The sequence below is a fragment of the Eucyclogobius newberryi genome, unplaced genomic scaffold (genome assembly GCF_026437365.1).
Source record: "Eucyclogobius newberryi isolate DKJ021-1_F unplaced genomic scaffold, fEucNew1.0.hap1 SCAF_1, whole genome shotgun sequence".
In the NCBI taxonomy this organism is placed as follows: Eukaryota; Metazoa; Chordata; class Actinopteri; order Gobiiformes; family Gobiidae; genus Eucyclogobius; species Eucyclogobius newberryi.
The window spans coordinates 25,240,678-25,266,229 of record NW_027315723.1 but is presented as its reverse complement, the minus strand read 5'-3'; the positions used below and the strand labels follow the sequence as shown (position 1 = coordinate 25,266,229).

Here is a 25,552-nt window from a genome sequence, read left to right as displayed (position 1 = left end):
AACATGTTGTTGACTACGGCGTGGCATTAGTTCCAGCGCATTAGAGACAACGACTATCACTGTGACAGCATCTCCGCGCGCTCACTCCCCTCACCTCGCCGACACGCGCGCGCCGCTCATTTGTTCCCACAATGCAACGCTCCGCCGTCTTTCGCCTGCGCCGGCCGTCATTCCTCGTTTGATGCGGGCGGGCGTCGTACAATGGATCACTCACGGGCGAGGCCACAAACGAGGGCCGTGTGCGTTAATGTGGCGTGGAAAATTACATTCTTTTTCACGCACTTGATGTGTCAACACAAACAGCGCTATGGTAACAGCTGGCGTGACAATGGGACTTTAGTTACACGTACGCGCTCGACGGAGGAATGTGCGAGACAGGCATTTCCCCACCTGATGTTTAATGCATGTGTGTGTGTGTGTGTGTGTGTGTGTGTGTGTGTGTGTGTGTGTGTGTGTGTGTGTGTGTGTGTGTGTGTGTGTGTGTGTGTGTGTGTGTGTGTGTGTGTGTGTGTGCGTGTGTGTGCGTGTGTGTGTGTGTGTGTGTCTGTGTGTGTCGTACAGTAGATCTCAAAAGATAACGTACTTGGCATTTGTGCTGAAAAGGAGAAAAAAAACAAAAAAAATGCTATTTGCATCAAGGGAAAACAAAGCGACTTAAGACAAAAGATGTTTCTGGAGCAGATAAAGACATCCCGTCATATTACTGCTGATAAAGACGAAGCGTTGACTACAGCTGCTTTGTCTTCTTCAGCGATCCAGAGATTCCTGATCCGCCTCGTAAACATGAACAAAATACTTTCCGTCGCAGAGATTGAAAGACAAATTTAATTTGCGAGGATTGGTAAAACGTGGGCAGTGCAAAATGTACAAAAGCGTTGACCCTGCTGCACGATATGTCACAAAAATATAATGAGATAATGCCAATAACGCTGGGAAATGAATATATATATTGCAACTACACAAGGTTGTACATCTACTGAGATTTACAGTTTATTTGTATGTCAAATGTTTGTCATAATTTAAAGTTTTACCTTAATTTTGTCTTGGTTCAGTCTCTGTTGTTTTTATTTTGAGTCATGTTTGACGAGGAATTTATTAATGTACTTAGAGTAGAGAGTAATTAAAGATCTCAATAATAATCGTAATTATTAAGGTCACAACCAAGAACCAAATAATGATAATTCCAATTTTAGAAGCAAATGTTCAATATATAGCCCAAAAAATAGACTTAAATATAAATAACTTTATTTTATCTGGCTGTTTTTGTCATATTTAACTTGATTTTGTCATTTAGAAAGTTCAGTTTTGTAACAGTAAAATGTCAGACAGGAATGAAAGAAAATAAAGATTTCACCGTTCTTTGGTCTCAATAATCGTTTAATCGTGATGTTTTTTCTCACATTAATCGTAACGCTAAAATTTGATATCGTGACATCCATACTAGTCCTACTACTAATAAAAGTCATTCAAATATTTCAGAACATACTGTATCAAAAAGTATTAAACTATTACGACTACTCCTTCTAATATTATTGTCGCGATACAAAACGCAGTCATCGAATATACCGTGTTTTTCATATCGTTCATATCAGTTCAAGTACAAGCTGCGTTCTTAGGTCGTCTCTGTTGTCGTGGAGACATTTGCCACACAGTTCAATGCTCGGTTCATGGTCAGGAGCACGTACTGTAGATATACTGGAGATGACCTTATTGTTCATGTCGCAGATCGATGGAAACCGTCTTAAATCCACCAAACACGGGGAGAACAGGCGAGCGCACCAACACGAGACCTTCTTGCTGTGAGGCAGGAATAGTAAGCACTCACTCATTCACTGCGTCTTATCTCCAAATGGTAAAGAATGAACCAAAACTACACATCGCTCTAATACACTTTGTGGCCAAAAGCGTTTTCTTCTCTATCTTCTAAGAGAGCAGAATCTTTCTCACGTGAAGCTAATCCCAAACTCATTTTATTCTCACTTCTTTTCTCTCCATTTTACTTCTTTTTTCCACATTTAAACATAAAACAAACATTCCCCATAACTGCGATTGTCTTCGGCAGAGATAATGAAGGCAAAATGTCAGATAACGCTTAATTTAAAGGCTATATTAAACAAACTTAACATTCAGGTGACAGTTTTTTTTTTTTTTTTTTGTATCTTTGCGAACCACTTTTAAAGAAGAAATCTCTGCCGTTGTTCCAAATGTCAGTGGCGTGTAAACAAAGTCAAATCTATAAAGCACACACTGCCCATTTAGACGGCACTCTGGGGACAACATTAGGATCATTCAGCGGATCAGAAAAGTAGAATACATTATCTTTAGCACTGAGCCGGGGCTGAAACATTGCGCCGCACAAGCAAAGCATACAAAGCCGAGCATTATACACCAGGGCCATTCCGTAATTACACATCATGATACAAATAGGCCCTTAATGTGCGGACACAAATCCAATCAGATCCTTGAAGAAGCGACTGTGGTGCTCAGAGTGGATTGGCCGTCCGAACAAATTCAAGTTCTCGCTGTCTCGTGACAAAATATCTTCTGACACGCAAGAATAACCAACTACCGTATTTTCCGGAGTATAAGTTGCACCGGAGTATAAGTCGCACCGGAGTATAAGTCGCACCAGCCAAAATATGCATAAAAGAGAAGAAAAAAACATATAAGTTGCACTGGAGTATGAAATGCGGTTGCAAGTGTGAAAATAACAAATAATATCACATATAAGTCACTCCGGAGTATAAGTATATAAGTATAAATATAAGTATAAGTCGCACCCCGGCCAAAACTATGAAAAAAGGTGCGACGTATTGTCCAGAAAATATACTGCTACAGATATGGAGCTATTCTTACAAGTTCTGAAGGTTTATTCATTTTAAAGCTAATGAAATGTTACCAAACAATGCATTTTACCTACTAACTATCTACTGACAATCTGACTTTTAGACTGAAGACCAGGTCAGAGCAAACACAGAGCAAAAATGTATTTGGCAAACCAGAAATCACTGTAGGAAAGCAACAAAAAGAGTCAATAATAGTCACATTAATTAGACGTTAAAACACTTTCTTCCTCTATTTCTTCTTGTTCACCCTTGACCGCCTGAGCTTGTTCCATCAGTGGCAGTGTTAGATGGAAAGATCGACGATAAGCTCCAGTACAAAACTACCCTGAAATATCTACAAATAAATTGGTTTATTGAAGCCGGTCAGAGAGCCGAGACTATTTTTGCACTATGACTAAGAGACCAAACACAAAGTCGATTTTATTTTTTCTCTCTCTCTGAAATGCAGTTGATAACCCTGTTATTGAGCTTCAAATCTGAGAGCAAATGACCTATTCAGACAATGTCAAAGAAAAGATAAGGAACATGGCATGACTGGGAATAAAATTGACTTTTTGAACTGGAGTGACTGTCCTTACTTTGCCTGTAAACACAATTAAGTACAGCTTTTCTGCAATTTTAGGGAAAGAGGGGGCAATCAAGTTGAACCTAATCCAACCTTTTCCCATTATAGTATAGTACGATACTTCAAAGACACCTGGTTGTTTTCCCATAGCATTATCTGAGCAATATACTTCTATCTGATGCTGCATTAATCACCCTCATCATCAGAACCATAAATAAACACGCATTTCAAGTCGATTAATCGTGCCTGGGACTTCAGAGCGGACCAGAACTTCCCATAGCGCGAGCGACAATTGAAATGAATAGCAGACAGGAGCAGATCCACCCCGGCGTTTGGCCTGGCACTGGTTTGCGGTGACACAGATGGTGATGAAGGAAAGAGGCATACAAAGGCAGACTGGGAGGGGAGTGGCTCCGTGAGTTTTCTGTCACATCGGCGTCTCGTCTCCCGCCTTGTCCCTCCATAAATCACATGATGCACCTACGCCTTCCCTTCATCCATCTGCCCCAGGTTGTCCTCTGCGCCTTCCATCAATCCTCCCAACCGGCTTCACGGCTTAAAGTCTCCAGCCAAAACCGATACATCACCAAAACCATATCAGACCTTGTATCATGACCTTTTACGCATCTGTTAACTCCTAATACAAGACCTCCAGACGATTTATCTTCCTTTATCCGGCGATCAATCACGCCGCACTTTTGTTCCAAGTCGCGTAAACGGCAATAACAAGCTTTTAATCACTCAAGAGCCCGCGCTTCACATCTGATCTGCCGTGATAACTCGCTTTCCAGTTGGCGGCAACAACAAAAAGTGAGCAATCCGACATTTGCTGGAACACACTCAACTGATCGTGCACTTACCAGCTGCATTCCACAGATGAAGGCGAGGGTACACCTGCCACTACAGCACCCCATGGCGTCCGCCTCCTTCTCCCCGGTGGTTCAGGCGCGGTCGAAGCTAACTCCCCGGTCTCCAGCTGGACCCTTGAATCCCCCCCCTCTCCAAAATAAGAGATAGGCAGGGATGAAAACAAAAAAAGAGAGGGGCGACCCCCCAAAGGGATGTCTGGTTGGCTGTCAGCCCGGCCAAAGGGGGACTTGGAGCACAAATACACAAGCTCTGCCCCTGTCTAGAAAAAAAAAACTGAATAACTCCCCCAAATTCAAGGTAAAAGCGCTGGATAGGTGGGCGCACCTGGTTTCCCGCTGGGCAAAAGGTCCCGGGTCAAAAATGGACTGAAGGGGGCTGAGTCTGGTCCGAAATCAGACTTGGTTGGCTTCCCGGGCAAATCCAATTTGATCAAGTGCTGTGAATTTTGATTAACTCTTAACAAAAAAAAGAAGGAGAGCAGTGGGGGGGAAGGAAAAAGAAATGCAACCTCTGTGACGTCACGTGCCCACAAAGCCTTTAATTGTCCACCTAAGGGGCTAGGAAGGAGTCCACTTCACCTCTACTTGCATCCTTGACAGCACGCTCCGAAACGCGCGACTTGAAACTCGAGTTGGGATCACGTTTTCCAGCGGGTGACGTCGTAATTACTCCCAATAACACGCGATTTTAGCTCATCTGAAAAGGGACTAAACTGGAGATAAGAGCGAGAAAAACAAGTGTGTAAGTGTTGCCTCGCTCTTTCATAAGCTGGCTCCTCTCGCCTCCTCCTCTTCTTCCTCCTCTTCTCCTTCTCTCAGGGGAAGTCACAGTGGCATCCTTTTGGGGTTCATCCACGACAAGATTTCACTCTAAAGTTGTATTCCGGCCATTGTAAGACACGTTTCTCCACGCGTAAAAACCGGTGCGTGAATTAGTTTGAACGCTGTTTTTGGACGCGTCAACAGCCTCCGGAGACTGGACCCTTTCCACGTCCCGCGAGGCTCATTCCCCTTCAATTAGCTCCGCGCGACACACGCCCGTCCTCAGCTCCCGCTCCCGCATCCAGCGCCTCCTTTCCGGGGATAAACCTCCACCTCCGCCCGGGGGGATGGACACTCGGGAGGTTCGGTCCGCGCGCGCTCCCGGGATGTGAGAGGAGGAGAAGACGCGGGTCTGGGTGGGAAATGTAACTCAAAGTAAATGTCCGGAGAAGGTTGAGATGAGGAGGGGGGAAAAACAGCGGCGAAGTTGACTGAGTGCTCCCCGCGGCGCGTCTTCAAGGGAGTGGAGACGGAGAGAGGAGGAGAGACAATGGGAACCGGGATGGACTAACGGACCGGAGAGAGAGCCGAGAGGAGCGTCTCCCGCCCGCCAGCTGTCAAGAGGCACTGTGAGCGGCAAGGCGACGCTTCCGGGACGTCTCTTCAACATAAAAGCACCGTGTGGAGCGCGTGTGTGCGGCGAAGCCTGAAGGTGGAGAAGTCACGGGTGGAGGCTGTGGGGAGGCTGAATGTCGATGACAGTTGAGCAAAAGATATTCAGGTTGTTGTGCTATGTTCTAATGAAAAATAAAATAGTAAAATATATATATATATATATATATATATATATATATATATATATATATATATATATATATATATATATATATATATATATATATATATATATATATATATATGTATATATATATATATATATATATATACAGAAAAACAAGAAAAGACATTCAGGGCTTTTGGCTCATTGGTGATTTAATTAGCCATAAATGAATGCCTACCTTATTTTCTTTTGTAGGGTCAATGTTATAGCCAACATTTTAGCATCTGGGTGTGTCTATAATCTAATAACCCAATCAAACAGTGAACCAAGAGATTATTATAAAAAATAGGGACATTGTTTTTAATTGGCATCAAGCCAGTAAGCTAATTTGAAGAATAAATTTGGCTTACCGCTTTATAAAAACATTTGGTATTTGGAAAAGACCCTTTTACAGCTAAGTAGCCAGACTGAACAGCTATATATTGGCTTTTATGTGTCCGCTAAATTAAGTTGTAGTCGATTATAAACGCTTGATTAAAGAGATGTGCCTGAAACGTGCTACAACCTACTTTTCTCTACTCAAAAAACAGGCTTTACAAACCACCAGACCTTGACCTGTCTTGGTCTAACGGCCAAGTCTCCGCAGGCTTTACATTAAGAACTACGGCTCAATGTTATAGCTCAGTGTCAGTACAAAGCCACATTAGCGTGTTGTAGAAAACCACATTTACATGCGTTTACCTCTTAACTGTGCACACTGTACCCAACACTCTTACCTTGAAGGTCCCCCGTCCGGCTCTCCGGGTGCGTCGCCGCTGCGTGCGTGCGCCTTGACGCCGCTGGTGAGGCGCTCGCGCGGCAGGGGAGCGGCGAGGCGCGTTTGCCTCGCGCACGGCACACAAACAGCGGCAGAAGGTCGATGCGCGGCAGCTGCTCCAGAACGTGGCCTTTAACCATCGGTAATCATCAGTGTCACTCGCGGCTCTCGCGCTCTGCCTCCTCCGCGGCTCTCTCCGGCTCACTCTCCATTCACAGCGGGAGCCTGTCTGACTTGTCAAGATAATCATTATATTCCCATTGATTAATTAAAAGCTGCGGGCTCGCTATTAAGTTAGAGTAATTTGAAAGTGGACAGAGTGCGTTTAAAAAATCATGTAGCGCTTTAAACATTTCTCTCAACTATCCGTCAATTACGCCAAAGAATAAAAGTCCTGTGCAGTCAAACGCTTCAAAAGGGTGATTGGCCCCTTTTATGAGTGACACTTAATTTAGCTCCGCTCTCTCAGTTGTTGATCCCACGTTGACTGAGGCTGGGCTCAGGCAAATTAGTCCATGACATTGTTTCCGACCAATTAAAACCACTTTAGGGCTGCACAATATTAAACAATAACAGTGGAAAAACATGCCATGAGATGATTGAAAATAGGCGGATCATGTCTCAGAGCTTTTTATTGTGAGGTGTGATATGGCTGTTAAGTACTATGATTATTATTGCAATGCTGCTAAAACAAATATGTCCATGCCTTAATGTATTCGTCAAAATCTGTCAAAATAAATGCCTAAAAGACTAAAAATTAAGGTTTTTAGTTCTCGGCGGCAAGGTTGACTGAATGAGGAAAATCCTGAATGAAAGCAGCATTTTACATTATTTTCATGTAAACAGTAAGTTATGGAGGAACTTGGTGATGTTGCAGTGTATTTTTTCTTTAAAATGTTATGTGTGTTATAATGTGACATATTATGAAGCTTGGAGTCAAACTAAACAAGTTTGCCTAAATGTAACCACAAATAGTAAAGGATAAATTACATTTACATACAAGACTCTTTTCAAATTCACTGGTCAAAACAAGCAATTCCTACACAACATAATAGAGGAATAGAATAGGGGAATAGGGGAATAGAGAAAAAATACAAATACATATCCACATTTAGGATTGCCACAAAAATGTTTTTTTGTTTGTTTAATTATTACTAATTCAGTGTAGAGCTCACCATCAGGCTCCATGTCGTGTTTGGTTTGTATTTATATTTTTGCAGCATGAAATGAGCTCAACAGCGAGCGTCCCTCACTTGGTTCTATAAAGTAAATGTCCATAATCTTTTCCCATGGAGAAAAGTTCATAATAGATGTCTTAAAGCTTGCTCTGGGATAATCAGCTATATAATACGTAATGACCACAAGACAGATGATTGTATTCAAAATATGTTTCTAAAACTTCTATTCTGCCAAATCTTAAGTTTTACATGACTTTATACTAAACCGCATTATGGACCATATCACATAGCTGCTTATTAGCCCCGTCATCCCTTTTAACTATCAATTTTTAATTATTGCAATTCGTACAGCTACACAAAATAAGCTGTGAAAGAGAAAAAAAATGAGAATACAATTGCATATATAAGCAGTTTTTCAGTTTGTTTTTCGTTTGGTTTCTTCAGTCCGGAGCACACATTTAGGCCCTATTGTGCATTTCTTTCCACTGCAATGTGCACGCGTGTTGGGGGGGTCCATGGAGCAGTACTTTGAGGACACAGAGAGGTGTGGAAGCTATCAGTGCTTCCATAATGGCCCGCTTTCCCTTCCACATCAATCTCTGTCAGCGCGGACTCCTCCCACACGCACGCAAGAAAACAACACACCTAGACGCACAGAAAGACACACAAGCGCAACACAACAGGAGTTTAATTATGCAGCTAATCTTGACTGACAGGAGCAAGTATAATGGTGGACTCCCAGGGGCCACGTGTCACTGCATCCTACCATCTCTGAGACCCGCTCCTATCGTAATATCACCTTCATATTCCACCATTTTCCACTGTCCTCCTGGCAATTTCTCCCCCTCTTCATTGTTTTGCTGTCATCCATCACATGCTTTTTAATAAGAGTTATTGACCAGCGTCCAGAGGGCTCGGACCAAGCAGGCATGGAAATGGTTCTCCTCAGGCAGAGATCCCCGGTGGACACGGGCAGTCATCAGTGAAAATGATGCTTGGATGATTTGATAGATGTCCGTAAAGGCATCGGATCTGCAGTGTGCAGTCGAGGAAAGACATCTACAAGAATATTGTGATAAGAGTTCTTCTTTAGAGTTATACGTGTTATTTTTGATTGGTGTTGTTAGGTTTGTTAATGCATGCAAATGAGTTAGATAATAAGAGAAGAGCATCGTAGTAAAGCTGGGAGAAACGGGAATGAAGCCACACAAACTCATGATTTGGTTTATTCTTGACTAGAGATGTCAAGATGACAAGGTTAAATGATATTCATAATTTGTTAGGTCACAATATCATCATAAAGACTAAAAAAAATATAATTGTGAAATTTTTAGGGGATTTTCTTCTTTTTTTTAATTCAATTTGTCGAAAAGTGACAATTTCTGAACTAAATTATGTCTTTTTTCAGTTCAATTAAAATAAATGTGATGATTTTAGAGGCAAAATCAAGTCCTTTCTGCTCAATCAAAAAATTAAACCTAAAATTGTTCGTATTACAAATGGTTTTATCGTTGTTTTGGTCGTGATGTTACTAACTTTAAATCACAATGTTCATTCTCACATTCTCACAAAAATTTGACCTCATGACATCACTAGTCTTCTTCACAACTCAATGTCATTATCAACAGTTGTTTTTACTGCAACGATTGCGAAAATAACAACGTTTCTGTTAATTATTCCCTGGCTTTACAAATGAGGCCAGACCGATTGGCTTTAAGACAAAAAAGAAAACAGTTTATAAAGTTTAGCTCAAGTAAACATCAGATTACCAGAGAACATTTTGAACAATTTGCTTTAAAAAACAAAACAAAAACAAAACTCTGTTAACATGTCAGGATCAGAGAACAAAAGCAGCGCAGTGCCCGGGGAACATCTTCAGATCTTGAGCCTGGATCTTGCTGAGAAATAGCAGGATGATTTGCCAACTGTGCAAGTTTTAGACTCACAGCGGAAATCAGAATATAAAAGGACACAGTGAGCACGCAATCTCCACACACATCCAACACAAGTACCAACACACACATAAAGAATTAACACTCTGCATCACTCCAGTGTATTCAGTGTTTTGTTTGTACTGTGCCCACGTCTGATTCTTGGGAACAAATGAATAACATATCAAACAAAATACACCTCAACATTTGCTATTACTTTTGTTTTTTCTTTATTTCTTACATGCATGAACCTTCTCCAGCATGTGGTGTGTGTTCTCCTCCTGCTGCATCCCGTTCAGCTCCACCTTAAAAGCAGCCATCTTCCTGGTCTTCCTCTGCATCATCCTCACCTCCAGATCTTCTCCTCCGTCACTCTGTCTCATGCACTTTTAGCTCCACCTGCTTCATGGCCATGTGCAGTTTGTCTTTCTCTTCCTGCATGACATCCTTGAGCTCTTTGATGGTCTGTTGAAGAGTGCAGTCTTGTCCTTCCTCTTGATTTTACATTTGCGTAGCTTGAAATTTCCTTCGAGCGTTGTGCTGCTTCAAGGCTCGCTCATCTTGTTCTTGAGTGTCATTTTTTGCACTCCGAGCAGCTCAGAAATGTCCACCGGCGTTTCATTTGAAAGCGTACACAGTTCCTCTTGTAGACGAGATGTTTCAAGTTTGGCAATATCGACTTTTCTAAATTCCTCCTGAACAACCTGGTCTCATGCTGCTGCTGTGGGTTTTGTGGATGACTGTTGTAAATGTTTCTCCGTTGCCTGCTCTTTTGTGGCTCTCTTCAGGTTTTTCTCATTTCTCTATGTGCAGAACATCTCGCTTGTCCTCTTTAGTGCTGACACCTCGTTTCAGGACAGTTTTCTCTTCTTTCTGAGGCCCTTGATGTTTCCTCAAAGTAATTAACCCATTACTTCAGCGGCAGAAGAAGCACACGGTCACTTTCTACCTTTTTGTCACTTTTGGCTGTCATGTCATATTCTGCCTTTGAGTCGTTTTCTTCTTTCATCGTTTTTAAGATAAGATAAGATAAGAAAATCCTTTATTGTCCACACATGGGGAAATTTCGTTGTCATACGCAGTAGATACAGGGGAAAGGACAAAAAAACACTCTTATAAACAAAACAAGAAACTCTTATTAACAAATTCCTCTCATATCTTAATAGGGAGTGGAGGGAAAATACATAAATAAAATAAAAAGATAAAGATAAAAATAAAATATAATAAAATAATAATAATAAAATAATACAATAAAGTAAAGTAAAAATAGCTAGCATAAGACTAAATAATACTAATACTAATGGTAAGTAAACAAAACACTCTTATTTACATCAGTTATATGCACATGAATGTGGCCTTAATTGCTTGTGAGTACGACAGTAATTGCACATGAATATGACGGTGTTGCCTTTCTTTTCCATCAATTTTGGCCTTTTTATTTCTTTCCGCCTTCATGTGAAATGTGTAAATCTTGGACAGAATTGAAAGCGCATTCAGTCATTTTACAAGAACACAAAAAAGTATTTAACATCGGAGCATGATCAAGGTAGAAAAAGAAATGTTCTTCGTCGGTACAATTACACGTTAATGAGAAATGCAGTAATGACAGCGGACGTTAGGTATTGCAAACATCAAGGACTCAACTAAATATAAGTAATTACAGTTCTTTGATGTTATGTTCAGCGAGAGACAAATGCTCCAAATGTGTGTAAACCCAACCAATTTAACTAGAGTTATCATGGGAAACATTGGGCTAATGTATTCTGTTAAACATTACTCAAGCAGCAGACATTACTTTGGTGATGCAAGTCCGGGACAGTCGTTATTTCAAGCCGAGAAATGACTGTTTGTCTTTGCAGGTGAATGTTAGGAGTAGAAGTATATTGACATTGATGGATAAAAAAATCAAGGCTTGTCCAATAGGCCTGACCGGTACAATAAATGTAGACCTGAGGGTGCGTGTGGCATTGATTGTTTGTCTGTCAGAATTGTCGAAGGTTTACAAAAGGGCCAAATATTAAAGAGACACGGAGACAGATCCTTTACAAAGGCACTGAATAATCAAATATGTGTCTAAATGGGCAGGGAACATTCTGATAACATTGTTTTTGGTTTGTCCAGAGAACAAACTTAAACTGAACTTCAATCAAACAAATTAAAAGGAAGTCTGGCTTTATGCATTAAATTAAACACGTCCATACAAGAAAATGCCTTTGAGCGGGTTTATTTGACACTGATTGATAGCAAATATTGATATATCGATACTGACAGAGGTATTGAAAAGTCTTAGTACTTGTGCAAAACATAAAATGTCTCAAAAAATACAGTTTAATCAATAATATAGTTTATGTTTTTATAATAAGTTGTTCATATTTCATGTTTTTCACACATGCGAGTTCGAAATGCATTTGAGTACAAAACTCACTAGTATCAATATTTGATCAATATCGCAATATTTCCGTTTGTAGCTGCCGATATTAGTATCTGATCAAATAAAAAATCGGTGGTATCATCACTAAAATGCACTGCAAACTGACTCTCCACACACTGGTAAAAACAAGTGCCCACAACGCCTGCCAACTCCCACCTTGACCTATTTATGCAGATTAAGAAGCCTCGTTACCACATTTTAGTGTGAAAATCTACTCAAACTGTGGCTCCTATTTGTATGTGTACAAGTCTCTCCATGACCAGTACAGCTCGGACATGTTAGTGCCATATGAACCATCCCAGACTCTGAGGACCTCAGGGACCGGCCTCCTGCTGGTGCCAGAGTCAGGACTAAACATGGACCGGCCTCCTGCTGGTGCCAGAGTCAGGACTAAACATGGACCGGCCTCCTGCTGGTGCCAGAGTCAGGACTAAACATGGACCGGCCTCCTGCTGGTGCCAGAGTCAGGACTAAACATGGACCGGCCTCCTGCTGGTGCCAGAGTCAGGACTAAACATGGACCGGCCTCCTGCTGGTGCCAGAGTCAGGACTAAACATGGACCGGCCTCCTGCTGGTGCCAGAGTCAGGACTAAACATGGACCAGCCTCCTTCTGGTGCCAGAGTCAGGACTAAACATGGACCGGCCTCCTGCTGGTGCCCAGAGTCAGGACTAAACATGGACCAGCCTCCTGCTGGTGCCAGAGTCAGGACTAAACATGGACCAGCCTCCTGCTGGTGCCAGAGTCAGGACTAAACATGGACCGGCCTCCTGCTGGTGCCAGAGTCAGGACTAAACATGGACCGGCCTCCTGCTGGTGCCAGAGTCAGGACTAAACATGGACCGGCCTCCTGCTGGTGCCAGAGTCAGGACTAAACATGGACCAGCCTCCTGCTGGTGCCAGAGTCAGGACTAAACATGGGGAATTTGCGTATCAGTTTTATGCAGCTAAAATCTGAAACAGTCTCCCTGAAGATGTGAGACAGGTTCTACTCTGACAATGTTCAAATCTGTTTTTTTTCAGCTGTGCATCTGACATTGCACTCTTCTCTTTATGTCTTAAACTGTTTTGTGATTTTAATGCTTCTTTTTCCTGCTGTGTGAAGCACTTTGAATTGCCTTGTGTATGAATTGTGCTCTACAAAGAAACTTGCTTGTATTGTTTTCTTACCTGCCGAGGGACTGTGGATGTAAATGAGCTTTGCAGCTATAATCCGGCATATTTACATTTGTTCAATACAGATGATTCTTAATGTGTATTCTCCCTGCTAAATAAATAAACAAATACAAATACATTTATGTGGCTAATTAATTAATTTCAATGTGCAAAATAAAGACAATCAAAAAAAGTACTGAAGCAAAAAATATATAAATGAAATGTAATAGTAAAATGTTTAGCAAAAACATAACATGGCTTAACTCCAATAGTGTTGTTTTTTCTTAGAGGTGGGCAATATATTGAACATGTTGATATTATTGTCAATGTTGTTTTGAAGATATGCAAAATTGAACGCTTTGTCTAACGTTTATAATAAAAACTGACTAAAAAGTTAAACAAAATTGATATTTCTGCACTTTTGTGGTTCATTTTACAGATAATTCACAATTGTCTGATTATTCCCCCCAAAAAATTAATCACATTTCTTTTGGACTGACACATTCTTTTTTTTAATGTTATCAGGATACTCCAAAAAAAAAACAAAAAAAAAACAAAACTGAGATATTAATTTGATCAATCTCACCCACCAGTAAAAGGAGGGGACCGACGTCATGGAGACCAGAACAGAATGTTTGGTCTCTATATATATTTTTTACCTATCAAATCCACCCAAAATTGTAGCATGTGCATTTGAGCATTAAAACAAACCACCCACAGAATAAACATAAAACATAAATGTTGCCATGCTGTCAGTAGAGCAGTAACATCCACGCTGCCAGCTTTTTCCCGGGCGCACCAATGGCCGCCGCCGCCATCGCCGCCGCGCGCTAGGATCAATAGGGCCCATTTGGATGTGGTTTTGACAGGAGCTGAAGTGACAGACGCGCAGCCACACAGATAGGCCCGGGCTCGGCGGCAGCAGCACCTTCAGATATGGAGATAGTAGGTGAGTATGACTTTATCTGTCGGCAGCAGATGTCAGCAGCGTCTGCCCACTCACGTACACATCCGCGCGCATATACACAAACATACGGCATGGCAGCGCTGTGACACGACGCACCTCCCACACCACGGCCTATCTCGCCATCATCTAAGAGCGCGGGAGGGGGAAAAAAAATATAGACTATAAATGTGGAATATCAGCCCTGGAGTGACTAAGGCAGCGAGGGAGATGGAGACGGGCGGCACGTGGTTTTAGATTTACGTCAGGGTCCAGATGGAGGGAAAGTATAGACGTACTTTTTATTTTCTGTTTGTCGACCTGAACCATTAAAAAGGGCAATACGAGTTCACAAACCAACTGAAAAATGGCAACGTGATGTTTTAGAAGCCGGTTTGAGTCTTGAGGCTTAAGGTTTCAAATAGCGTCATTTCCGGAAGTCGCACTTTCATCGTTTTGGCCGGGGTGCGACTTATACTTATATACTTATACTCCGGGGCGACTTATATGTGATATTATTTGTTATTTTCACACTTGCAACCACATTTCACACTCCAGTGCAACTTATATATGTTTTTTTTCTTCTCTATTATGCATTTTTTGGCTGGTGCGACTTATACTCCGGAAAATACGGTATTGGCAACTAAGTACTGGGATGTGGGCGGGGATAGGTGAAAACAGACAGAACGATGGAGGATTACACAAACAGGTGGGAATGAATTCAAGTTAATTTTGCATAATATGTGCCCGTTTGTTTTGGGGAGAATTGCTCTGATTTGTTTAGATAATGACTGTGAGAACACACTGCTGCATCTTTAACTCTTTATATTTGCATGTTTACTCACTGGTTTGGTTAAAAAGTCACATCTGTCTGATGCTGGCTACGAAGGACATACTGTGAATGACACACTGGTGCAAATGACACTAAAAATGTTCAACATCAACCTCATGTTTCTGGTTGTTGTTCAAACCAGTTGGGGCATTGCTTAACCTTAGCCTAATTACAACAACGGCTTTATTTGATTTTATGGGTCTTTGGGTCAGACCCATCAAGTGCTTGTAAACAGATAATAAATTCATACTTATCATAATGAAACTTAATGCAAGAGTGTTGTCTTTGTTTGTCTTTGTCTCCTTTGTCTGGACCCGGGCCAGGTTGCAGGAGTTGTATATCAGCAGTTTAATATTTAATAACTGCAATATATGTAGTACTTTCACCAACATCATCATTATAACAACAGTCAAAGTAATAAAAAGTGAAATAAGCAGTATTTCCTGAAGTGGAGATGTGAAATTATCCGAGGAAGCCATTAAAACTTCCATGCACTGTTTACACCTGGAGATATTGAGATGGGCAGGATTTAGATTTATTTTGACGTCGGGGGCGAGAAGGAGGAAAGGCACCGACAAGAGCCAGATGGCAGGACAAGAAGAAGAAGTTAAATTGGGATCAAATAAGTGAAACCTAAAAAAAGATTGATTTGAGGTGGTTGTAAAACAAGTGCAAATTAAAGCATGAAGAGACGAGGAACAGCAAATTAACCCAAGTGTTTGCAGAAGTACCGCCGTCTCGCTGAAATGATGTTAGCTGGAAATGGAGCAACAGATTGTAGGAGTGAACGTGATTCTCTGTGCACATCTTGACAGGATTTTACAGTGAATTTGTATAAATAGAAATGCATTTTGACACGCGCAGGAAGTTTGCACACATGGGTGGATGCACTAGTTAGGCTGCAAGAAAGACAAGACGTTTAAATATAGTCTTTATTTGTCACGCTCGCTAATCAGTAACAAACGATATTAAAACTCAATCTGGTCCGTTTCAAAGGTCACAGTTGAGAATTGTGAATGTGATTCTTTAGAACACCTTCTAAAACGACTTGGGAAAAGCCACAGATAATCGTGGCTTTATAACCGAATCATTAGAGTGACTGTTACACCGAGAATGACAAGCGGTTGCAGTATAGTTTGTGAATTGGGAGGCGCTTGCCAGATGTGTGTCATCTGGTGGAATAAATCAAATTTGGAGGATAATTTGGCCCATTTAGTACAGAAAAAAAACTCTGATAGCTTTTTTTAATTCATATTTTTTATGTTGTTTATTTTAGTTTTTGTGGATTCCTGATTCTCCCCAATTAATGTAAAATCAATCAATGTCAAAGTTGGAATGTAAGTTGTGACTGATCGACTTATTCTGGAAGTTGCCACGCGAGTTGCCATTAATTCTGCTTTTCCTTCCGTTTGCAGCTGCCGATTTTGAAAGAAAATAAGTTATATGCACTACAAAGACGTTCTCAAGACAACCAGATAAACAGTGTTTTATTGACAAGTGGGTGTTCATGAAAAGTTAACATTTTCTTTTGGACAAAAAAATACACAAAAATAAAACCTTTTTTCTCCGTTTTGAATTATAAAACCAGAAAAACACATGAAACAGAACACGACCAGAAAGAGAAGGGAAAAGACGACGACAGAAAATGAAGACACGAGGCACAATCATCATGTCAGTTCAGTCCTTGATTGTTGCATGTTTTTTATTTTCAATTTGGTTGTTTTCTTTTGCCACGGAAAATGTAGAAAAGCATGAGTCCTGTGAAGCTGCTTGCATCTCCACAAACCTGACTGGTACTTGTAAAACTGGCTTCCTTTGGCTATAACGTTCCACAGAATGGTGTAAAAAGTATCTATCTTCATGGAAAATGCTCCTGAGTAAGGATTTAACTCTATCTCCATGGAATCATGCAGGTGTCAGTTCCAGAAAGTTACATGTTGCTTTAACCAGAAATGTCAAAACAACAAAAGTGCAGGTCAAAGTTCAGCTATCAGAAGTAAAAGTGGGCGGGGTGGAATGAAGTGACAACCCACATTTCAGAAGAATAATATTCACTAAATCACCCTTATCATCATTCGCTACAACAATTCAATTTAAAATACAAAGAATTGAGATTTTTTTTTGTTAATTTGTTTTTTGCCCGTAGGCTTTATTTGATAGGAAAGAACAGTGTGAAATGGGAGGAGCGAGAAGGGAGAACATACAGTAAACCATCGAAGTCAGGATTCAAACTCACGACACTGCGGCCTGGCGCATGTGTGCTGTGCTTTAACCACTCCACCACCGGGCAGCATCCAAAGATTTAAGATTTAATGTAAGTGTTAAGTAATGAAATCATATTGGGTTCTCAGTTTGGAGCAAAGGATCATGGTCACTGTTGTCCCCTCTTTATGAACAGAACATGAAACAGTGTGAGGACTGCAGCTCTGCTCATTTAGCTCTTGTACTTTATCACCGTGTTGTATCAAGGTGCCAGCGGCGGGGAGAGACACCACGTCCGGTTTTAACAAGCCCAAGGATAACATCTCATAATCTGTGATGGGCTGTGCTCGAGCGGTCTTGAAGGTAGCACTTTTAATCCAATCACACGCCGGATCTCTTACACCGTGAGGAGCCGGACCTCGGCCCTTCTGCTGCTAACAGAACAGAACAGGGAAAGCAATTTTGATTACGTATAGTGTGCACGACATAAAGATGCAGCACCTGATTTTCACAGTTTCTTTAATTGGTGTATCACGTCTCGCTCTAACAAACCCTTTAGCACATGATTAGTCAGAATCAGAAAAGGTTTATTGTCATTGTCAGTGAACAGAATTCACAGCCTAGGAACTTGCTTTGATTATTTGGTGCAACATATAACAATAAACAATAATGAAGAAAAAATATTCTGATTAATATTCTGAAACATTCATTTTTGGCGCATGCAAAGCTTTAAAACAGCTATTTTCCCACATCCAAGTAAACTGGGGCGGACCACTCAAGTACAGCCAATCAGAGTGCTGCTTTCAGCTCGTATTTCATAAAGTTTGTCACAAATGTACTATTCTCTTGGATGGGAAACACAAAAATTGTATTCAGATACAAAATAAGTAACAGTCACACAAAGGTCACACATCAGCACATTCTGTACAAATCAAATCAAACAACAGTTCATTTGGAGTTAAACCATCAATACTCAAAAGTGACTCAAGGTGACACATGTGAGTGTTAGAAAATGCTGCAGTGTGAGAGCTCTAACACGAGCAGCTCTGTGTTCAGGCCTGACTCGCTCAGCAAACAAACAACTGTTGTCCAAAAGCGGCACAGAACAATCACCTCTACAACCTGCTCTTGTCCCAACTACTTTAAAGGAGTTGGATCGTTTAACATTTTGTACACCAGTATTAAATCAGCATATTTATCATAATGTCACAGTTAAGGATTCTGCAGTGGTGATAACTGGTAGGCTATTTTTTTAATAAGTGCTTTTTAAGAGAAGCTTTGTTATATATTTATATCATATAAGTCAACTTCACAAGGACAAACTTTAGTCACTGGATTTAAGAGAACACAATATTACCTCTCAAATCTAGGGTAATAATTTTGGCTAAAGCAAAGAAACTTTAACTGCAGAGCTCAAGACTTTTTCTTGACTAAAGTAATAACTCAAGGTGAATAAAATAATCACAAGCCTAATTACTCAAAATCACTTACTAAGCTCTTGAAACAGAAGACACTTTTGATGTGTGTGGCCTTCAGCTTGATTAAAACTGTCAAGATCAATGCACGTGGTGTTGCAGATACATCCAATAGTAACAGTGCAAAACAACATGTAGAGCTGAGGTGACGTGGCAAAAAAGTGGTGGAAAATAACAGATGCTGAAAGTGTGAATTCAAAGCTTTCCAATGGTGTCTCACTCATGTAGATCTGATAATATTTGAGTAACTTGTGGTCATTTGAATGTATACAACTCTCAAACCCATTCACTGAGAAAACGGCTTCCAAAGTTTCTCACCGGAGTGAGCCCAGAGTCACAGGGGGGCGGAGCTCATTTGCATCTCATTGAGATAAGCCCTCCCCCCTGTCACACTGACACCACCTCCCCCTACAGCTGTCACTGAAGACTCAAGAGGAGTGTTGTTATTGATGGTAACTGGACTTGAGTCAGAATTAGAAGTTACTATATTAAAATGGAAATACTTGGATTATAAAAGGCCCTGAATAGAATCAAAGAATCAGAATGAGAATAGGGTTCATTGCATTTGTCGGTAAACATAATTCACAGGTGATTCAGTGCACCAACAATGGTGCACTGAATGATTCAACACAAACAACAAAAGATAAGATAAGATAGCCTTTAATGTTACAACGCAGTAGATACAGGGGGAAAGGACAGATAATTTATAGGAAGTTTAAAAAAACACCCTCAATAGAAGAACTCTTATAAACAGATGCCAGGGCCAGGTATACGAACTGCAACGGGTCCATGGCTTTGAATATATGAGATATGAGGTAATAGATATGATATGTACACCACCAGAGTCCAATCACATCAGAGATCACATCCTCATCCTCTTCTTCCTCTGTGCACTCTTCTGTGCTGTGAATCTCGGCTCTTGGCATCAAAGCTGTAAACAAATAACAGGACATTTAAGAAATGGCTAACTATTTCACATAAAACACTCATTAACTATTTATTTTTTTTAACACAATGTGAGAGTTTCAATATAAATACCTGAAGTGCTGATAACTCTTGATCTTTGGAAGCCGTCTGAAGAAGGGACTCAGATGCTTCTGCCAGTCCAAGTTCTTGACAAACACTTTGCCATCCGCCGTTCCAACAAGCTGTGGGATATTGAGGTGAGACTCAGGAGAGCCGTTTTCCACTACCTGATGACAAGGGCGACACTGTAAAAAAATGAGAACAGAAGAAACATATCTTAAGCAGAGAGCAGCACTGAAGTTTTGCCAGGCTAATGTTTACACATTACAGTAGTCAAATAATATAAACTAACCTCAGCGATGTCTTCCAAAGTGTCAACCCTGGTCTTCATGTATGCTCGCTTGATAATCTGATGATCTGTGCGTGGCCTGCAGCTTCTGATGTGTGGGAGAAGCTGTTTCCACAGTGATCTGAAGCTTGATGTACAAACTGCAGGCTCACCTGAAAAACAGATGTTGCTTATGGTTAATTATACTCTAATCATTAAAACATGAAAATCACCAAAATAATGTTTTACACTTACCACGCTCCTCAGCAGACTTCACGTAGAGACAGGTCATGTCAGTCAGGGTGTCTTTGCCAATTCTGAAAAGGGGGATAAAAGGATTAGGGTTAACAGTAATATGGGAATAACACGCTTCACAGATAACAGTTCACATTGTGACGTTAACGGTGTATTTAAGATGCAAAACGCGGAGATATTGGGACATCTGACCTCGGCTAGCGATGCTAGCTAGCTCACTTGAGATAACACGGCTCGTAAAAGCAAAACACTTGCAGAACAGCACACCAAAACATAAACATACACTCGAGTTTAAAACCGGCGCACATTAAAGTGATTAAAAGCGGGTGTTTTAGTCGCAAAGCTTACCTGGTTCAGCCGTCCTGTTGTCTCTCCCAACACCGTGCACAGAGAGACACACAGGAAGCTGATAATGGCCAGGCAAGCGCGTGATTGGTTCGAGTGACGCAGTGCGTGCGTGACGTGCAACGTACGTAAGCCACGTGACCAGAAGTGGTATCGGGAGTTGTAGTTTTTTTCTCTTCCCACGCCGAAAAATAACCCGATAACATAGCAAAGTTTAGATTACAACTTAGCTCCGAATAGCTGCGTTTAGCTCCAGGCTGTGGGGCTAACAGCCGGTTTAGTCCACCATAAAACACACACAAAGCACGACCCACACAACCCACGGGCCAACCCACGCCGAAAAATAACCCGATAACATAGCAAAGTTTAGATTACAACTTAGCTCCGAATAGCTGCGTTTAGCTCCAGGCTGTGGGGCTAACAGCCGGTTTAGCACCATAAAAACACACACAAAGCACAACCCACAGCTCAAGAAATACTACATAAGTATATAATTTGTACGGACAAAACGCCGAAAAATAACCCGATAACATAGCAAAGTTTAGCTTACAACTTAGCTCCGAATAGCTGCATTTAGCTCTGGGCTGTGGGGCTAACAGCCGGTTTAGCACCATAAAACAGACACAAAACACAACCCACACAACCCACGGGCCAACCCACGCCGAAAAATAACCCGATAACATGGTGATAACAGCTAGTAGTCACATTAAGCCCGTATTGCAGAGTGCACTGAAGCAACATGTTAGCTTAGCATTAGCTCCACCGGAGCAGACAAGTAAGATTCTAAAGTGATCACGAGACCGCCTTAAAACACAGCGTTAAAGCAATAATTTAGTAGTAAAGTAAAAGTGTACCTGAGTAAACAGTTCCGTTGCAATGTAGTCCAGGAAATGTAAGCTCTGAAGACTGTGCTCTGAAGACTGTGCTCTGCAGACGCTCTGGAGTAATTAGAGGAAAACACGGAGCACGCAGCTGTAGCCATGCGGATCACAGCTGATTGGTGGAAAATGTAAACAACACGTTGGCTAGAAAAAGGTGACGCCCCCCAGGAGAGCAGGAAAAAGACCCGAAAACTCCACATTTTTAACAGCTTAATGTATACGTTTAAGACAACCAATAGTGTTATCTGACGCACACAGGGGCTTATTCATAACTTCAACTAGCACATTCTACAAAAAACGAAAATCACAAATTTGGGGGGAAAAAAGTAAAATGCTGTTTTTCTCAGTTTCACCGAGGCCGACATGGTCCGACAATTGCCGTGGCGAGTCACATATGTACTTTAATTAAGAACATTTTACATTACTTTTAATACATCCGATCTGTAGATATCTATACTTTCTGCTCCTCCACTACATTTTATATTTGACTGAAAAGCAGTACCGTATTTTCCGGACTATAAGTCGCACCAGCTAAAAAATGCATAACAGAGAAGAAAAAAACATATATAAGTCGCACTGGAGTATGAAATGCAGGTGCAAGTGTGAAAATAACAAATAACATCACATATAAGTCGCTCCGGAGTCCAAATATAAGTATACAAGTATAAATATAAGTATAAGTCACACCCCGGACAAAACTATGAAAAAAGGTGTGACTTATTGTCCGGAAAATACAGTACTTTTCTTTATGGTACGAGGTTGAATTAAAATGGCTGAGGGTATTATTTTGCACGTTCATAATTTGAGTCAACGTCCCGAGTTAGCTCAAATAAAAATATACAAAAGGTACATTTTAAAAGGTTACATTTCATTACTTAAGTACTTGCAGACTTTTTATGTGATTTTCTTGAGTTATTTTTGCTTTTGCGTCTGTACCTTTACTTCAGAAGTACTTCCACCACTGTTATTACTGCAGTGCTGCTTTACTGTAAAGATGCAGCATGTAACTTTTCTGGAGGATAGAGGGTTTTGGCTTTTTCTTTGTTCCACAGTATGGCCTAAGCAGGTACCACCAACAGGCAACTTACCGGTCAGATCTGCGGAGAAGCGAGACCACAGGAAGAATCTAGTACGTTTGTCAATGCATTTTTGAGCAATCAATTTTTGTTTTAACCGAATAAATGCTAGATAGATACGTTTAATGCCATACTTTGGAACATTGTGCACCTTTAAACTGATCTCACTCAACAGAGCAAAGTGCAGTAGATCGTGAGTAATTGTTTGAACTTTACATCTGAGAGTTAATGTGATTGAACGGTCACGTAACGGAGAAAACAAATGAATACCATAAGCTGTGATAAAAAACAAAATTAAAAAATCACACATTCTTTGTCCATTGATTTCATAATGTCACCAACTTTGGCACCGAACCAACAAAGTGTGTGAGGGCATTTAACTGCACAACGAGCTGGGACTTTCCCACTTCTTTTACACAAGAAACCAGAGCTAATTGACCCTCATTTTAACTTTTTTTTTTTTTTTTTTTATCTTTAAGCTGTTATCGGAGGCTGCAGGCTTTGACTAATGGTTGTCATTAGTTTTGCAATTAGAGATTTTTCATCCTTTCAGCGGCACAATTCTCACAGTGTTTCTCATGGTGATAAGAGGATGGATAAACAATAATTAAGGCCATCACCGCAAATGAAAACACGTTAAGTTAATATTGCGTTCTAAGGTTGAAGTACTGCCGATACTTCGTGAAATGACTGCCACTTCAAAACAATTAAATTATTGTAATTCAAGTTTTAAGTAAAGAAGAGCATTGTAACACTACCAATATATTACAGTACTTCTTGAAGCTGGACACAACAAAACCTTCATTAAATAACACATTAACTATTAGCAGTTACACATGAAGTACGATTTCCAGTTACCAGGATTAGAAAAAACATCATTGTCAGGACTGTTTTGGTCACCGAATCCCATTAAATCTGGTGTCCAGCGAGGGCTCTCCTGTCCACCTGTCCTTGTTGTAGCTAAAAATACCAGCGTAGAAACAAAATGAAGGATACCGTTTGCTATTTCATTTTTCAGTTTCTTTTGTGCCCTTATTTTAAATTTTTTTCACGGGCTGTTGTAGGTTTATAGTTCAGGTTTCTTAGCGCACAAGCGTTGACTCCCCGCAGTGGCCGTAGTCATTAACAGAACTGCATAAGAAGAATACAATAAAACCATCCAAGCGCTACTAGAAATATTGTTTTTGCACAGCCATAGAGTTCAACGTGGGTCCTTTTCCTGGGCAGCCGTGAAATATGATGCTGTAGAACCGGTCCGTAGGTACAAAGAAAATGATTTATGGCAGCGCGTAGGAATAGGGTTTACGTCATGAAACGGGGGCTAATTCGGTTTTATTTGTGATCCTTGTCTGCAGAAGCGTTGCTCTTTCATAATATTGTACTCGCCTCGCTTGTAGTGCATGTAGTCAGTCATGGGTAAGGGCCTGCGGGCTTTTTACAGAGTGCTATTAGACGCGGAGATTGCAGCAGTAGCTCACAGGGCTCAATACAACCCTAACCCTAATGCGTCATTTTTATCAAGTGCATGGCTTAAGCGCGTAATGTAAATCACAGCGGGCTTTAATCCCCATTATTGGATCGCGCTCTGGGTCAATTTCTATTCGATACCGTGCGCGACTCAGCACTTTGAACGTTCATTTCCAAACGTGCATCGATCGCTGCGTCGACGGTCGGAGGAAATGCAAAGTTGTTGATTATTTTTTCTGCTTTTTCTAATTTGTAAAAAAAAAACAGTCCCGTTGCTTACACAGGCCACAGATTGTAGTCACATTGGGAGTACAGAATCAGAATCAGAATCAGAAAAGGTTTATTGCCATTGTCAATGAACACAATTTGCAAACATAGGAATTTGTCTTGGTGAATTTTGTTTTCACTGATGGTTATATAATCCTAATGTTGATATATTTATTGCTTTGATATTTAATTTTTTGTTTTCATTTTTCAGAATTAACAATCACAAAAACAAGCAATTTTTTTTGTAGGATTGAAAATACTAATTCAGGAGAAATAATAGTCATAAAAACAAAAACAAAAAAAAGTTAAGGCCCACAAGGTCCAAAATAAGAGTCCCATTTAGTCTAGTTTCTGTTAAATTTGTCCGTTTCCAAGTTGAGTTTGTGTATGATTTTTATGGTGTCTGTCCAGTCCTTAATCGTTGGTGCAGTTTGTGACATACATTTTTTACGTGATCCAAACATCCGTCCATTGTGTCTATGACAGAGGTTTTGAGGCCCAAATACATAGTTCTGAAATTGAGTGAGATGGTGGTGTCAAAAATAGTCAGCTGTTCCTCGTTCATTTCTGTCCAATATTTCTGTGCAACAGGACACTCCCAGAATGGTAATGGTGAGCCTCCTGGCAACCACAGAATCTCCACACCTCCTCGTGAATAATGGCCGCTTTGATATGGTGTTATAAAAAGCAGGTTTTCCAACAGAATTCCTTCCAAACATGAGATTTTGTTTACCCTCTTGCTTACCCATTTATTTTATTTATACATTTAGTAAATTGGCTGTCCGGGTCATTAATGCATTTATATACTTTAGATATTATTCCTCTTAAAAGTTCTGATTAAAATTTAATAAAGATTTAGAGTGTTATAATTGCCGTGGCTGTTTTATTTCTTGATTATAATAACTTGTAAATACCTACAAAAGTCCTGTTTCTCCAAGCCAAAGGATTCCTTCAACAAGGTTTTCATTTTAATTTATTTTACAATCTGCTGAAAAACTCTTAAGCCTTTGGTTATCCAAATCTTAACTCTCAGGTCGGGGCTATTTGGCTTAAAACCTTGGTCATAAGCCAACCATTTTAAGATTTCCACATCGTTGTTTCGTTTATATGTTTTGATTAGCTTTTTCCATGTCGTAAGCAGAGATTTTACTTCCTCCAAGTCAGCCGTTTGTCATCTGCC

General features: G+C 40.6%; 2 protein-coding genes across 2 annotated transcripts in view; one reads left to right on the top strand and one right to left on the bottom strand.

Moving 5' to 3' along the window:
- nkain2 (sodium/potassium transporting ATPase interacting 2) overlaps nucleotides 1–4,440 on the bottom strand; it is a 180,714-nt gene extending 176,274 nt beyond the window's left edge. Inside the window, exon 1 of the mRNA XM_072441066.1 lies at nucleotides 4,272–4,440. Coding sequence (XP_072297167.1) covers nucleotides 4,272–4,325 — 54 coding nt within the window. The 5' untranslated portion in view covers nucleotides 4,326–4,440. The remainder of the gene's footprint in view (nucleotides 1–4,271) is intronic.
- Nucleotides 1–25,552, top strand: part of LOC140356210 (A-kinase anchor protein 7-like) — a 186,429-nt gene that overhangs the window by 24,390 nt on the left and 136,487 nt on the right. The gene's annotated exons all lie outside the window — the stretch shown is intronic.